We start from the raw sequence: 17093 nt of genomic DNA on the forward strand, positions 1-17093 counted from the left end.
GTGTATCGCCCGAGGACTGTTGAGATCGCCGCGGGACACTATTTTTGAATTTCTGCGGACAGGGAGTATTTTGTGGTTTTTTATTTTATTTTTTTCCCTAGGTGATCAAGGGCTTCGGGGAACAAAATGTGCTGTATGTGGTATGTATTCTATGTTGTATGTCATGTCTGTCATGTGTACATGTATTCTATGTTGTATGTCATGTTTGTGGTTTTTGTTACATGTTTTAACTTTGTGCTCGGTCGCCCCAGGGACTACTCTCCCATCCTGTAGGCAGATGGGAGCAGCAGTCCCATGCGGCGATTGAGCACAATAGGGGGCCTACCGCCGCATGGACACTCTCCAGACACACACAGACGCACACACAAACATAAATACCAGATCTATCAGACGCCCCACATCAATGTCCATGCGACGTCTTCTTCCCTCCTCCCCCTCACTTCCTTATCCTGCGGTTTTTACACCCCAAACCGCAGATCTTTTTACATCTGCGGTTTTTGCTGCGGAATACAGTGACTCAATGCAAGTCTATGGGTGCAAAACCGCTGCAGAACCGCAGAAATAATTGACATGCTGCGGAAAAAAAAAAAAAGGTGCTTTTCCGCACGTTTTTTTCCGCAGCGTGTGCACAGCCGCTTTGCAAACCCATAGAGTAACATGGCAATGTACACTGTCTGCGGAACTGCTGCGGTTCCGCAGGACTAATACCGCTGCGGAACTGCAGCAAAAACCGCAGCGTGCACATACCCTTAGAAACACAACATTTTCGTCTCCTTGTAGAGGCAGCGAGTGGAAGCGCAGAAACCCTTCATATACAGATTGTCTCCAGACACTAAATATCTCAAACGCACATTGGAAAAAGACAAGGACATTTCTGGGGGCGCGGGGCACGCACCAATAATTATAAGTAAACATTAATGAAGAAATATACTCACCAAGTCGATTTCACCACTTTCAATGCAGTATAGGAGACATTCGTAGTGAATCCATATTTAAAGGGACTGTCAGCACAGAATGACAGTTCAAACCAAGCACAGTCGCTCGGACCATCATTGTGGGGCCAATTATTTAAGTGCACCTTCTTATCTACTTGTTTTCCATCCAAATCCAAAAACATTTCCATTTAAATGTTTGGCCACAAGGAGCGCCTGTGCTTGGTTTGAACAGTCATTCTGTGCTGACAGTCTCTTTAAAGGGAAAATTGTATCATGGAAAATGTTATTTTCCTTCAAATATAGGGGTAATCTGCAATCGAATAGCATTGCAATGCTTCCCAGATACCTTTCTGAAAGTCCGTCCACTGGGTAATAAATTTATTCCTCGCGGGAGCCACCGGCTTTCAGTCATGGAGGCGGCTTTCAGTCATGGGGGGCGCACACGGAGAGGCAACAGTCACTGCTCGCTATACTGTGTACAAACCCCGGCACTTTGCTTACAGTGCACCAGTCCAGTGCCAAGGTGTGCTTAAAAGGTCAGATGTGCCAAGTATCCTTGGATGTTTATTTGTGATATGGAGCAGAAGTGTTCTGCTGCATGTGACTTACCTTAAAGTGATTGTCCAGGCTTGGGGTACAAGTCATCTGTCACGCTATGTGATTGCATACTTGTGAATCCTCACCATACAGAACACAACACCATCAATGTAACAATTACTATTTTTAATAAATATGTGCAAGTGAAAAACAGAAAGCAGGTTGGTGGATATTTAATAATTACATTTCCCATTGACTATTTTTATCAATTTCGCCGACTAGAATGATGTTACCACGACTTAAACTTTCCAGAGGACGTAACTCCTGCCCCTTATATGTTCATGGGCGCCCTCCTACTACAACCCCCAGTAATCAGTCACTGCCATGTGAAGCTGCTGGGCTATTGACGCTGATGTCGCACCGCTGCATGAGAAATAATTGGATTATTCTGCAACTAGAGACGTCAATGGAAAACCAAACCTTCTTTGCACCGTCAACTAGGACTCACGCAGGAGGCATGCCATACATAATCCATCTATTGAATAGCATTCTACACACATATCTACCTAAAAAAATGTAGTAATGTACCCTGTATTATAATCCAGAGCTGTATTCTCAATTCTACTGGTTGCTAGTGAGCACTGCAGACATTTTAACTAAAAAGTGGAGTTATATTTTGTAAGTCAGATTATTGTGCAGATTCTGATGAAAAAGAAGGAAATTTCCGCAAAGTGAGCTCTGTACTGACGTTGAGCCAGTGAGCCCTGCTGGGAGATTTCAGCTCTGAAGCCTATGTAACTGTGAATAACGCTACGGAGGAGCAGTATATAATAATGTAATGCATGTTAAAGGGAACCTGTCAGCAGGGTTGTGCATGGTAACCTGCAGACAGTGTCAGGTCGGTGCCGATATACTGAATAAAATGATACCTTGGTTGATGAAATCCATCTTGTGCTTTTTTAATCCTTATTTTTAGTTAATGATATGCTCATGTCCTAAGGTGGGGCTGAGTATGCGGTGCTCTGATTATATATTCATAATGCAGACTGCTGACAGATCACTGATCCCCTAGTTTGCATAATGAATATATTAATGTGTGCATTTGAAAAAAAAAATGTCACTTCATCAAAATGGTGGCGCCATTGTCAATTAGTGCCTATTATCTTGCACTGAAAAGAAACAAAAATCAACAACAAAATGGCTCCATCGGCTGCGCATTAGCATCGATCGTGTTCCGATAGATGCTACTGCGCAAGCACCTCCGTCGTCTCCTAGTTGCTGCAGCCAAAATGAAGTTACACTACATCAAAATAGCACTGTGGGCTGTGCCTTGGCAACCATCGCGTACCAAGAGAAGCTATTGCGCATGCACTGCCTCGGTTCCATTTTGTTGCAGTGTAAATTTTTTTGGCTGCAGCGACAAGGAGGTGGCGGAGGCGCTTGCGCAGTTGCATCTATCTGTAAGAGATGCTAATGTGCAGGAGCAGCCCACGGCGCCACTTTGATGGGGATTTTTGTTTCTTTTCAACAGCGCAAGCTAATAGGCACTAACTGACAAGTGATAGTGCGCAGGCACCGCCATTTTGATGAAGTGACATGTTTTTTTCAAATACACACATTAGTATATTCATTATGCAAACTAGTGGGTAGGTCAGGGAGGGAGCAGTGACCTGTCAGCAGTCTGCATTATGAATATATAATCAGAGCACCACATACATGAACTCCGCCTTAGAACACGAGCATATCAACTAAAAACAAGGATTAAAACAGAAGTACAAGACAGATTTCATCAACAAAGGTAACATTGCTATCAGTATAACGGCACCCACCTGACACTTTGTAGGTTACTATACAAAACCCTGCTGAAAGTTTCCCTTTAAGTCGGCTTTACATGTCCGACATTCATGGACTTGCTGTTAGGACTGGTCGCGGGTCTCCTGACCCGAACTCTACAGCGTCATAGCCATATAGGAGACAGACAAGGTCAGGAGACCTGCAGCCAATCTATACTGGGACCATGAAGAACAGATGTATGACTATGTAAACTGTAAAACATGCCCTAAGGTGGAAACCCTCTTTACCAGCCACAGATTTGTCACCCTAAATACGGACTTGACTCAGTCAACCATTAACAAGTATTGAAAAACCTAAGATGAATCACATCCTCAAAATGAGGCAAGAAGAAATCCTATATAAAAGGTTGATTATACCACCGCTTTATAACCCTCTATGTGCTACGTGCAGATTTGCAGACTAAAATTCACAGCAGTTTTGCAAATTCATACATAACTCGACTGCTCCATCAACATGGCACGACTGCCGACATCATGCCGATTGACAGCAGACAGGGGGATCCACCTGTCACTCAGCATGATGTCCCATCGAAGAGCATAATCAGGCGTACCTTCTCAGCATACCCATTATAGCAGATCTGATAGACCGGATAAGGCTGATATAATTATTTATACTGCCATGGATTGTCAAAAATTACACCATCCTCATCAGGACCAAGCTCTACTTAATGTATGCAGTGGGTGTTGTGCAATCTGGTGACAGATCCGATTTACCCATTCCCCAACAATAAGGGGATATACAAAATTGTCCATGTTTGATCATACATCAGCATGGGCAACACTTGTTTATGCCCCCAGAAAAGAAATGCAATCATTCTTCTGCTCATGAAACATCCTAAGATTTTTCATAAGGTCAAAACATCCATATTTTTACAGCAGATAAACCCCTAAACGCGGAGTCTACAGAACCATCACCTTCAACAGGACTACCAATGTGGGCAGGAAAAGGTGACTTTTTGCTCTGTATTCCTAGAATTAACCTTACTGCTGCCAATGGATTTTATTTTTTTTATTTCGGAGAGGATCAGGGAAGGATCATGCTCGTGCTACAATATAAGGAGAATATAGGCGACTAATCATCCTCCAAGAAAAGTGCTAGATTTCTTCTGGACACAATATCGCCCATTAGGACAGCATTAATATACACACTATAACCAATATATTATATTCTAGGCTGAGGCAAAAATTCATTCACGTTCTGTAAAATACCGCCATGCATAACAGTAGGTGAAGGAAAAGGTTAAGTCAAGGAGCATGGACAAGTCGTCAGAGGTGGTCAAGGTTTCTCATGCATGATGCTTGGTGTAGTCCAGGCACTGCTGTAGTGTCAATGGCTGGGCTTACTATACAGGCAGCTGTAAAGATGACCCCATCTCTCCTGACAAGTCTCTGCAGACCCAGAGAATACATTTCCACAGCATCTTTCCATAGGACAGCTCCTCTGTTATTCTACCTGGAAATAACACTAGTTACACCCTTGCACAAATGGAGGGCTCTATTTGTTCCAGCACGGATTGTGAAGTCAGTCTGTGGGTTTGGCGGTGCACAAATGCCATTTTTCTTACATTTCCCGGAGGAGTAACAAAAGGGACAATGCAATACAACTGTAAAATGATTAAAAAAATGCTCCAGTATAGTTTTATAACTGCTTGATCCAACAAAAGATGCCCAGAGAGCTGACAGGTCTTTAAAAAGGTGTATTCCATCCCAAGTAGCGGACTGGCACTGGTCCCACCGATTGATATTCCCGTTCTAACCTGGCTGCAAAACCGCACTCAGAACGGAGCACTGATGCATGGGCGCTCTGCAACTCCACAACACTGATGAAGATGGCTGAGCGCACCGCAGCAGCTCCAATCAACTCCTACTTGTTCGGAGACTTGCAGCCAGGGGAGAACATAAGTTCCACATCCCAGCGCTTGGATCTAACAGTAATTAAAAAGGGGACTGTTTTTCTATGCTGGAGTACCCCTTTTATTGCAGCCTATATTAAAATGTATGGACAAGCTGAACTTTCGGGGCACTCTGCACAATCTGAATGAATGGCAAAACATGCTGCAATCCCTGAACAGAATTTTTCTGAACGAGCTGGATGGTTTGTATGTTCTGGGCTCCGGAGTTGACCGTCTGTATATTCTGGAGCCCTTGGACATTTTGTACAGCCTGCAGCCCCTGACTGCTCTGAACAGTTCCCAGCTGCATGCTTTGGGGAAGCTGTACGGCGTTGTGGCTCTGAAGGCCCGGCAGCACCTGAAGCTGGTTCTGCCCCACCTGCAGTTGGCTTTGCCCTGCCTGCATCCCTTGAAGGTTTTCTACAACATGTACGTTCTGATCTCCTTGAAAGCCATCGACTAACTGCAGAGTCTGCTCCCCATGAGCACTCTGGATAATAAAAAGTTTCTGACATTCGGAAGCGGAGTTGGCCGGTTCCTGCATATTGGACATGGCTTGAATCTGAACACTGGAAACGTCTTGGATGCCCTGAATATTTTCCACCCCTTGTACGCACAGTCGTGTTTGCTCTCCGTCGGCGTTCTGTAGAACCAGGACGTTCTGCAGTCCGTCTTCGGTCTGAAGGGTTTCGAAATGGACATCCTGAACATCTTCCATAGACTGCAAGCTTTCTACGCTTTCGCTGGTGCTTAGGAGCTCCTCTCCAGGAGAATTCTGCAGGACAATCAAATTTCTGCTCTCTTGCAAGTTGGAGAGACTTTGCGTTTCCTGAAGGGCCTGCAGATGAATATCGGAGAGATGTGCCGAGTTTGGACTCGTCTGGAGCTGGACGTTGGGTAGTTCTTGATGGATATGGACGTCAGACAAACTTTGGGGGCTCGACATTGTCTGGATATTGGTCATTTCCTCTGCTACGGTTTTTAGTTGAATGTTTGATAGTTCCTGAGAGCTAGGTAAACTCTGAAGCGTGACGTCTTGTGTATTGGATACCTGATGGATCTGTATGTTGGTGGCTTTCTGTGTTGGCGGCATTGCATTTATTTGCAAGGTAGGTATCTGCAATGAGCTTTGCTCGGTCACATTCTGCAGGACGAAGATATTTTGACCGATGGGTAAGGCGGGTGCCCTGGGAAAGCTTTGGAAAGTTTGGAACTGAAGAGGCTGCATGCTAGGCAAAGTCTGACTTGTGTTCGGCATAATGAGAATATTCTTATTCGGGGATGCGATACTAGAAAGCGAATTAGGCGTTTTCTGCTTCACTCGCTTTCGTGAAACTTTACCCTGCTGGTTTTTCTGATCTGTATTGTTTGGTACTGCAACAAGATTTGTATTAGTGCTTGGCGGCACAGGTAGCTTCTGCTGGGGGTTTAATATTTGAGGCGAGGGTAGCAATATTAGCTTTGGAGTGTTTTGTTGGGGTACCTGTACCAAGAAAACTGTTTGTGGGTTTAATGAAGGGGTCTGGTTGCAGACCTCTAAATTTAACGTTGTGGGCATATCAGATAAGATATGCACTTTTTGTGCCGGGGGAACAACTTGTCCATTCTGAGTGGCGACTGGCGTTTGTGTGACCAGTTCTACATTTCCCCCGGCGCTGACTGCGTGAGTACGCATGTGTCTCTGAAGATAAGAAGACATGACAAACCCTTTGCTGCAAACAGTGCACTTATAAGGTCGGTCAGTTGAGTGTGTGCGTTGATGCAATTGCAAATTTGAAGAGTGGGTGAAGGTTTTCTCGCATTTTTCACACTTGTACGGCTTTTCTCCTGTATGAGTCCTTTCGTGTTGCCTCAAGTTAGAAGTCTGAGTAAAAGTTTTGCCACACATGACGCAAGCAAACGGGCGCTCGCCGGTATGCAGCTGTCGATGCCGGCGTAAACAAGAGGTGTTTTTGAATGACTTCCCGCACTCTGTACAGCCATAAGGTCGTTCTCCTGTATGGAGTCGCAAGTGGTACTGATAATGTGATGACCATTTGAATGTCAGGCCGCATTCTCCGCACTTGAACGCCCTAACGCCAGTGTGTACCCGCTGGTGAATAGACAACAGAGAAGAGCGTTTGAAAGCTTTGCCGCACTCTGAACATTTGTAGGGACGCTCTCCAGTGTGATCTCGCATATGGTAGCGAAGTCCTGAAGAACCTTTGAAAGCTTTATTACAGTCTGTGCATTTGTATGGCCGGTCGACAATCTCTGTAGTGGTCGTTCCTGTAAAAGGTTGAATTATTTCGATAGTTTGGGGGCACGTGACTTCTGCTTCAGTCTGTATCAACTGCTGCTCTTCTGTGTGGGTTCTCTGGTGCATCAAGAGGTTGGACAGCTGCACGAATGTCTTCTCACATATAGAGCACTTATACGGACGTTCATTAGAGTGGGTATTTTGGTGGCGTGAAAGACCCGATGCGTTCTTAAACACTTTATCGCAGGACGTGCAAGAAAACATCTGTTCATCGACGTGGCTCTGCTGATGCTCAAGCAGCAAGTCCTCGTTCTTGAATGTCAGCTCGCACATACTACATTTATAGATCATCTCCACAGTCTCCATATCGCTTGTCGTAGTCAAGAAAACTTCCGTATCGGCTTGCACAAAAGTCTGTTCGATAGTGTGCGACTGCAAATGCTTTTGAAGGAAAGCTTCGGAAATAAACACCTTGCTGCACAAGTCGCATTTGTGAGTGTGCCCGCTATTGTGTGTACGTTGGTGAAGGAGAAGGTTAGAGGAATGGGTGAAGGATTTGCCACATTCATTGCACTTGTAGGGACGTTCCCCAGTGTGTATCCTTTCATGTTGCTTCAAGTTTGTAGATTGAGTAAAGGCCTTACCACACACAGTACACACATACGGCCTCTCTCCAGTGTGGATGTTTCGGTGTCGTCTCAGACTAGAGGAGTTCTTAAATGCCTTGTCACAGATGTTACATTTGTATGGCCTCTCTCCTGTATGCTGTCTCATATGGTACTGATAGTGAGAAGACCACTTAAATGCCAACCCACAAACATTGCACTTGAAAGACCTAAATCCAGTGTGAACGCTTTGGTGGATTTGCAGTAGAGATGAACGCTTGAAGGCTTTGCCACAGTCCCCACACTTATATGGACGCTCCCCAGTGTGGCTTCTCTGATGATAGAGTAGTGCGGAGGAGCCTTTAAAAGCCTTGGGACATTCAGAGCATTTGTAGGGTCTCTCTCCAGTATGAGTCCTTTGATGATGGATCAGTCTAGAGGACCACTTAAAAACTTTCCCACACTCATGACACTCATACTGATGGCTCGTGTCTGCAGGCTGACCCAAAGGTTGCTGTTGTACTGATGATGTCTGAACTTCCATCTCCTGCGCTCCCACCATTTTGAAGAGCTTTGCGAAGAAAGTTTGGAGACAAAAATAAAAAGAAAATGTATGAGTTAATATCTCAAATTTATAAAATGCCCAAAATGAACCATCATGTTTTATCCACATTTCACCCAAGACAAACAGGCCACGATTACATATTAAGGCTGTAAATAACGTGACAATTGACTGAGAAATTACAAGTGCAAAACTTTTATACAAAGAAATAATACCAACCCGCCTGTTAATGGTATATACTTAGAATATTCTACATATTTCTAATCAATGCAGGTCACAGAGGTGGGAGTAAATCTAAGCACAGGACAGAAGGTTCTTAGAGAAGGAATATGGAGACGAACAGGTGTGGCTCTCTATTCACTTCAGCCAGGCAGTGCCTGAATGCGAAGGACAGCAGATTCCTTACCAGGTCTGACGAGGGATCTCCGTTTTCCACATAGGAGTGGGATCCGCATTCATCAGACATTTATGTTACTCTGTCAATCAGGGCTGTGGAGTTGGAGTCAGTATAGAATGTACTGACTCCGACTCCTAACATGTGTAATGAATTGGGTACAGTAGTACAATGCAGGACGTGCTGTAAATAGTGTTGAGCATTCCGATACCGCAAGTATCGGGTATCGGCCGATACTTGCTGTATCGGAATTCCGATACCGACTTCCGATATTTTTTCAATATCGGAAGTCGGCATCGGAATCGGAAGTTCAAAGTTGATTGACAGCCGAAATGACGTCATCATGATGCGCGGTGTGTGCGCATCATGATGCGCCGTCATTTCGGGCCTTCCGGGGGTCTCTGCCGGCCTGCCGGGGGGCTGTGTGGACTGCCCGGGGTCTGTACCGGCCTGCCGGGGGGCTGTGCCGGCCTGCCGGGGGGCTGTGCACCCTGTGGGGGTCTGTACCGGCCTGCCGGTGGTCTGTGCACCCTGTGGGGGTCTGTACCGGCCTGCCGGGGGGCTGTGCCGACCTGCCGGGGGGCTGTGCCGGCCTGCCGGTGGTCTGTGCACCCTGTGGGGGTCTGTACCGGCCTGCCGGGGGGCTGTGCCGACCTGCCGGGGGGCTGTGCTGATGTCCGGGGGTCTGTGCAAGCATCGTCCGATGGGACTAAGTCCCATCTGGCGATGCCTGCTACCATGACAGTGATTGACACATTAGCCAATGATGGGACAGTAGTAGTCCCATCATTCGGCTAATGTGTTAAATGTTAAAAAAAAAAAAATACTACATACATACTACATGCATGCTACATACATACTACATGCTACATACATACTACATATATACTACATGCATGCTACATACATACTACATACATGCTACATATATACTACATGCATGCTACATACATACTACATACATAACACATATATACTACATGCATGCTACATACATACTACATGCTACATACATACCACATACATACTACATAAATACTACATACATACTACATGCTACATACATACTACATATATACTACATGCATGCTACATACACTCACTGGCCACTTTATTAGGTACACCATGCTAGTAACGGGTTGGACCCCCTTTTGCCTTCAGAACTGCCTCAATTCTTCGTGGCAGAGATTCAACAAGGTGCTGGAAGCATTCCTCAGAGATTTTGGACCATATTGACATGATGGCATCACACAGTTGGCGCAGATTTGTCGGCTGCACATCCCTGATGCGAATCTCCCGTTCCACCACATCCCAAAGATGCTCTATTGGATTGAGATCTGGTGACTGAGGAGGCCATTTGAGTACAGTGAACTCATTGTCATGTTCAAGAAACCAATCTGAGATGATTCGAGCTTTATGACATGGCGCATTATCCTGCTGAAAGTAGCCATCAGATGCCTGTTCTTAGCTGAGAGGAGTGGTACCCAGTGTGGTCTTCTGCTGCTGTAGCCCATCTGCCTCAAAGTTCGACGCACTGTGCGTTCAGAGATGCTCTTCTGCCTACCTTGGTTGTAACGGGTGGCAATTTGAGTCACTGTTGCCTTTCTATCAGCTCGAACCAGTATGCCCATTCTCCTCTGACCTCTGGCATCAACAAGGCATTTCCGGCCACAGAACTGCCGCTCACTGGATTTTTTTTCTTTTTCGGACCATTCTCTGTAAACCCTAGAGATGGTTGTGCGTGAAAATCCCAGTAGATCAGCAGTTTCTGAAATACTCAGACCAGCCCTTCTGGCACCAACAATCATGCCACGTTCAAAGGCACTCAAATCACCTTTCTTCCCCATACTGATGCTCGGTTTGAACTGCAGGAGATTGTCTTGACCATGTCTACATGCCTAAATGCACTGAGTTGCCGCCATGTGATTGGCTGATTAGAAATTAAGTCTTAACACACAGTTGGACAGGTGTACCTAATAAAGTGGCCAGTGAGTGTACATACTACATGCTACATACATACCACATATATACTACATACATACTACATGCATGCTACATACATACTACATACATACTACATGCATGCTACATACATACTACATACATACTACATGCATGCTACATACATAACACATATATACTACATGCATGCTACATACATACTACATGCTACATACATACCACATACATACTACATACATACTACATGCATGCTACATACTACATGCTACATACATACTACATATATACTACATGCATGCTACATACATACTGCATGCTACATGCATGCTACATACATACTACATACATACTACATGCTACATACATACCACATATATACTACATACATACTACATACAATACATTCATACAATACATACATAGACATACAGTACATATAACATAGAGTAACATACTTACCAATACTTGTCACATTGTTCCCCGAAGCCATTGTCTTTTACGGAATAAATATTAACATAACAAACCACAAAAATACTCACCCACGATCCGAAGCAGTCCACGAGTGTGTCCCACGACGATCTTGGGTAGAGAACTGCAGCATCAGCTGATGCTGCCGTTCTCTACGGGCTGCAGGAATCCAATGACGGAAGGTAGGTATCCTTCCGCACTGTATTCCTCCGCCACTTAAAAAAAAAAAAGTCCCTAGTCTCACTTTATGCCATTGCTGTGTGGGAATTTCCGATACTTTGAAGTATCGGACGGTATCGCTCAACTCTAGCTGTAAATGTTATAAGAATTTGGAAAAGATATGAATTGTCCTATAAATGTCTGTTACTGATCTAAGGATCTCGGCTTTTAGTTGATGAATCTGTGCTGCATTTTATGTACATGCTTAATAGGGACCAGTGCTGAGGAGTTGTGGAGAACGAGGAGTCGGAGGTATGGCTTACCAACTCCACAGCTCTGATGTCAATATGACATGACATGTCAGGTGCGGGGTATACGGATCCGGCTCAGCAGCCTAGTCCACTGTTTACCGGCTGAGTAATACAACAGACATCTGCCTCTAACAGCAGCAGCCAGAGCCACTGCTAACTATTCAGACACTGCTGTCAATCACTGACGGTGGTATATAAACATACTGCATGTTGGAGCATGCCTGACTTTTTTTTTTTTTTTTTTTGGGGGGGGGGGAAACAATCAAAAAGGCAGCAATGCGTCTATTTGGGTTTTTTCCCCGTTTTGCCATTCATACGTATTTTTATATTTCATTTGTACGGACAATTACGCTTGTGGTGATACCAAATATGCTATTTTTTTCACTAATAAATATACATTATACATATTTATATTAAATATATATCTAATTATTTTAAACATATACAATACATTCTAAAAGTCACCCAACCCCCCAAAAAAATATATTTTTACACTGATAATTGAACTAGAATCCAAGCTTTTACGTTTGCTTTTTTCTATATTTTATGGCTTTTTAATGTTTTTTGTTTTTTTTTAAAGTTTCCATTAGTCCCGTTATCAGCCTAGAATGAATCCCAGTGTGAACAGCCCCTTACATCAGACTGCGGCCATGACCAGACCACCCCCCTCTGCCCCTGTTCGGAGTAAGCTGTGGTGAACTACAGGTCTCAGCATGCCCCGTCAGCCTCAGAATAGCCTGCTGGTTTACCTGCAGAGAGTTGTAGTCCTACCAAAACTACAAGTCGCCCCGGTAATAAATGTCTCTTCCTCAGTTACTGAGCACAGCAGTGGGTGATTCCCAGGACCCTATCCTTACGTCACTCACCTGCAGCCCCGGGCAGCCTGTTACATCCCGCCAAAGACTTCCGAGCTCGGATACTTTTTCCCCGGTCTCCTCTCTCCCGTTACTAGGCCTTCATGGTTTCGCGATGACGTCTTTTTTGCGCGCGGCAGCTTAGTGAGTGACGTCATGTCATGCGCCGCTCCACCCGGAAGTGGCTGAGAGTACTGGACCGTAAAGTGAGGGAATAAGCTGCTGCGGGTGGTGAGGGTGTACCAATATGGCGGACAGACTTGCTAGTGTAACTTTGCGATTATATTATATAAATGACAACCGAGCTAAGATTAATTGTCCATTGCAGGAAATAGCTGTGTGCTCCTCAGATATCTCGCGTTCTAGCTGTATATTGTAGGACAGGGCAAATAGTTTGCTCTCCAGCATGGTAGGCCGATTTGGTAACCCCATTAATGGCGTTACGTGGGCGGGGCAGTGCTTCATAGGGTCAGGCAGAATTACAGCGACAGGTGATCACGAGGGGCATAAATATATATATTTTTTTTTTTTTTTAGAAAATTCAACGATCCATTTTTCGTGAAACTCTGTCCTAAATGGTGCCCATAATCGACTTCCACTCCATTCATTGTGCTTGGGAGTGCTGGAAGGAGCACTGCTCGGCGTGGGAGTGCTGAAAGGCGCACTGCTCGGCGCGGGAGTGCTGGAAGGAGATCTACTAAGCACGGGAGTGCTGGAAGGCGCACTGCTCGGCACAGGAGTGCTGGAAGGCGAACTGCTCGGCACGGGAGTGCTGGAAGGCGCACTGCTCGGCACAGGAGTGCTGGAAGGCGAACTGCTCGGCACGGGAGTGCTGGAAGGCGCACTGCTCGGCACAGGAGTGCTGGAAGGCGCACTGCTCGGCGCGGGAGTGCTGGAAGGAGATCTACTAAGCACGGGAGTGCTGGAAGGCGCACTGCTCGGCACAGGAGTGCTGGAAGGCGAACTGCTCGGCACGGGAGTGCTGGAAGGCGCACTGCTCGGCACAGGAGTGCTGGAAGGCGAACTGCTCGGCACGGGAGTGCTGTATGGAGCACTGCTCGGCGTGGGAGTGCTGAAAGGCGCACTGCTCGGCGCGGGAGTGCTGGAAGGAGATCTACTAAGCACGGGAGTGCTGGAAGGCGCACTGCTTGGCACAGGAGTGCTGGAAGGCGAACTGCTCGGCACGGGAGTGCTGGAAGGAGCACTGCTCGGCGTGGGAGTGCTGGAAGGAGCACTGCTCGGCGTGGGAGTGCTGGAAGGAGCACTGCTCAGCACGGGAGTGCTGGAAGGAGCACTGCTCGGCACGGGAGTGCTGGAAGGAGCACTGCTCGGCACGGGAGTGCTGGAAGGAGCACTGCTCGGCGTGGGAGTGCTGGAAGGAGCACTGCTCGGCGTGGGAGTGCTGAAAGGAGCACTGCTCGGAGTGGGAGTGCTGCAAAGAGCACTGCTCGGCGTGGGAGTGCTGTATGGAGCACTGCTCGGCGTGGGAGTGCTGTATGGAGCACTGCTCGGCGTGGGAGTGCTGTATGGAGCACTGCTCGGCGTGGGAGTGCTGTATGGAGCACTGCTCGGCGTGGGAGTGCTGGAAGGAGCACTGCTCGGCGTGGGAGTGCTGTATGGAGCACTGCTCGGCGTGGGAGTGCTGTATGGAGCACTGCTCGGCGTGGGAGTGCTGTATGGAGCACTGCTCGGCGTGGGAGTGCTGTATGGAGCACTGCTCGGCGTGGGAGTGCTGTATGGAGCACTGCTCGGCGTGGGAGTGCTGTATGGAGCACTGCTCGGCGTGGGAGTGCTGTATGGAGCACTGCTCGGCGTGGGAGTGCTGTATGGAGCACTGCTCGGCGCGGGAGTGCTGGAAGGAGCACTGCTCGGCGCGGGAGTGCTGGAAGGAGCACTGCTCGGCGCGGGAGTGCTGGAAGGAGCACTGCTCGGCGCGGGAGTGCTGGAAGGAGCACTGCTCGGCGCGGGAGTGCTGGAAGGAGCACTGCTCGGCGCAGGAGTGCTGGAAGGAGCACTGCTCGGCGCGGGAGTGCTGGAAGGAGGAGTGCTGGAAGGAGCACTGCTCGGCGCGGGAGTGCTGGAAGGAGCACTGCTCGGCACGGGAGTGCTGGAAGGAGCACTGCTCGGCGCGGGAGTGCTGGAAGGAGGACTGCTCGGCGCGGGAGTGCTGGAAGGAGGACTGCTCGGCGCGGGAGTGCTGGAAGGAGCACTGCTCGGCGCGGGAGTGCTGAAAGGCGCACTGCTCGGCGCGGGAGTGCTGGAAGGCGCACTGCTCGGCGCGGGAGTGCTGGAAGGCGCACTGCTCGGCGCGGGAGTGCTGGAAGGCGCACTGCTCGGCGCGGGAGTGCTGGAAGGCGCACTGCTCGGCGCGGGAGTGCTGGAAGGCGCACTGCTCGGCGCGGGAATGCTGAAAGGAGCACTGCTCGGCGCGGGAGTGCTGGAAGGAGCACTGCTCGGCGCGGGTGTGCTGGAAGGAGCACTGCTCGGCGCGGGAGTGCTGGAAGGAGCACTGCTCGGCGCGGGAGTGCTGGAAGGAGGACTGCTCGGCGCGGGAGTGCTGGAAGGCGCACTGTTCGGCGCGGGAGTGCTGGAAGGCGCACTGCTCGGCGTGGGAGTGCTGAAAGGCGCACTGCTCGGCGCGGGAGTGCTGGAAGGAGATCTACTAAGCACGGGAGTGCTGGAAGGCGCACTGCTTGGCACAGGAGTGCTGGAAGGCGAACTGCTCGGCACGGGAGTGCTGGAAGGAGCACTGCTCGGCGTGGGAGTGCTGGAAGGAGCACTGCTCGGCGTGGGAGTGCTGGAAGGAGCACTGCTCGGCACGGGAGTGCTGGAAGGAGCACTGCTCGGCACGGGAGTGCTGGAAGGAGCACTGCTCGGCACGGGAGTGCTGGAAGGAGCACTGCTCGGCGTGGGAGTGCTGGAAGGAGCACTGCTCGGCGTGGGAGTGCTGAAAGGAGCACTGCTCGGAGTGGGAGTGCTGCAAAGAGCACTGCTCGGCGTGGGAGTGCTGTATGGAGCACTGCTCGGCGTGGGAGTGCTGTATGGAGCACTGCTCGGCGTGGGAGTGCTGTATGGAGCACTGCTCGGCGTGGGAGTGCTGTATGGAGCACTGCTCGGCGTGGGAGTGCTGTATGGAGCACTGCTCGGCGTGGGAGTGCTGGAAGGAGCACTGCTCGGCGTGGGAGTGCTGTATGGAGCACTGCTCGGCGTGGGAGTGCTGTATGGAGCACTGCTCGGCGTGGGAGTGCTGTATGGAGCACTGCTCGGCGTGCGAGTGCTGTATGGAGCACTGCTCGGCGTGGGAGTGCTGTATGGAGCACTGCTCGGCGTGGGAGTGCTGTATGGAGCACTGCTCGGCGCGGGAGTGCTGGAAGGAGCACTGCTCGGCGCGGGAGTGCTGGAAGGAGCACTGCTCGGCGCGGGAGTGCTGGAAGGAGCACTGCTCGGCGCCGGAGTGCTGGAAGGAGCACTGCTCGGCGCGGGAGTGCTGGAAGGAGCACTGCTCGGCGCGGGAGTGCTGGAAGGAGCACTGCTCGGCGCGGGAGTGCTGGAAGGAGCACTGCTCGGCGCGGGAGTGCTGGAAGGAGCACTGCTCGGCGCGGGAGTGCTGGAAGGAGGACTGCTCGGCGCGGGAGTGCTGGAAGGAGCACTGCTCGGCGCGGGAGTGCTGAAAGGCGCACTGCTCGGCGCGGGAGTGCTGGAAGGCGCACTGCTCGGCGCGGGAGTGCTGGAAGGCGCACTGCTCGGCGCGGGAGTGCTGGAAGGCGCACTGCTCGGCGCGGGAGTGCTGGAAGGCGCACTGCTCGGCGCGGGAGTGCTGGAAGGCGCACTGCTCGGCGCGGGAATGCTGAAAGGAGCACTGCTCGGCGCGGGAGTGCTGGAAGGAGCACTGCTCGGCGCGGGAGTGCTGGAAGGAGCACTGCTCGGCGCGGGAGTGCTGGAAGGAGCACTGCTCGGCGCGGGAGTGCTGGAAGGAGGACTGCTCGGCGCGGGAGTGCTGGAAGGCGCACTGCTCGGCGCGGGAGTGCTGGAAGGCGCACTGCTCGGCGTGGGAGTGCTGAAAGGCGCACTGCTCGGCGCGGGAGTGCTGGAAGGAGATCTACTAAGCACGGGAGTGCTGGAAGGCGCACTGCTCGGCACAGGAGTGCTGGAAGGCGAACTGCTCGGCACGGGAGTGCTGGAAGGCGCACTGCTCGGCACAGGAGTGCTGGAAGGCGCACTGCTCGGCGCGGGAGTGCTGGAAGGAGATCTACTAAGCACGGGAGTGCTGGAAGGCGCACTGCTCGGCACAGGAGTGCTGGAAGGCGAACTGCTCGGCACGG

At 49.5% G+C, this 17093-nt stretch overlaps 1 protein-coding gene across 1 annotated transcript; it reads right to left on the bottom strand.

The window, feature by feature from the left end:
• Window positions 1-1643: 1643 nt before the first annotated feature.
• ZNF628 (zinc finger protein 628) lies at window positions 1644-12951 on the bottom strand. Its single transcript, XM_073590776.1, has 2 exons — window positions 12784-12951; window positions 1644-8632 (listed from the first exon to the last, which is right to left on the bottom strand). The coding sequence occupies exon 2, from the start codon at window positions 8621-8623 to the stop codon at window positions 5315-5317; it is 3309 nt and encodes a 1102-aa protein (XP_073446877.1). The 5' UTR covers window positions 8624-8632; window positions 12784-12951; the 3' UTR covers window positions 1644-5314.
• Between the last annotated feature and the right edge of the window lie 4142 nt (window positions 12952-17093).

Source organism: Dendrobates tinctorius, unplaced genomic scaffold (assembly GCF_039654945.1).
Source record: "Dendrobates tinctorius isolate UK_male_01 unplaced genomic scaffold, ASM3965494v1 ptg000120l, whole genome shotgun sequence".
NCBI classification, from domain to species: domain Eukaryota; kingdom Metazoa; phylum Chordata; class Amphibia; order Anura; family Dendrobatidae; genus Dendrobates; species Dendrobates tinctorius.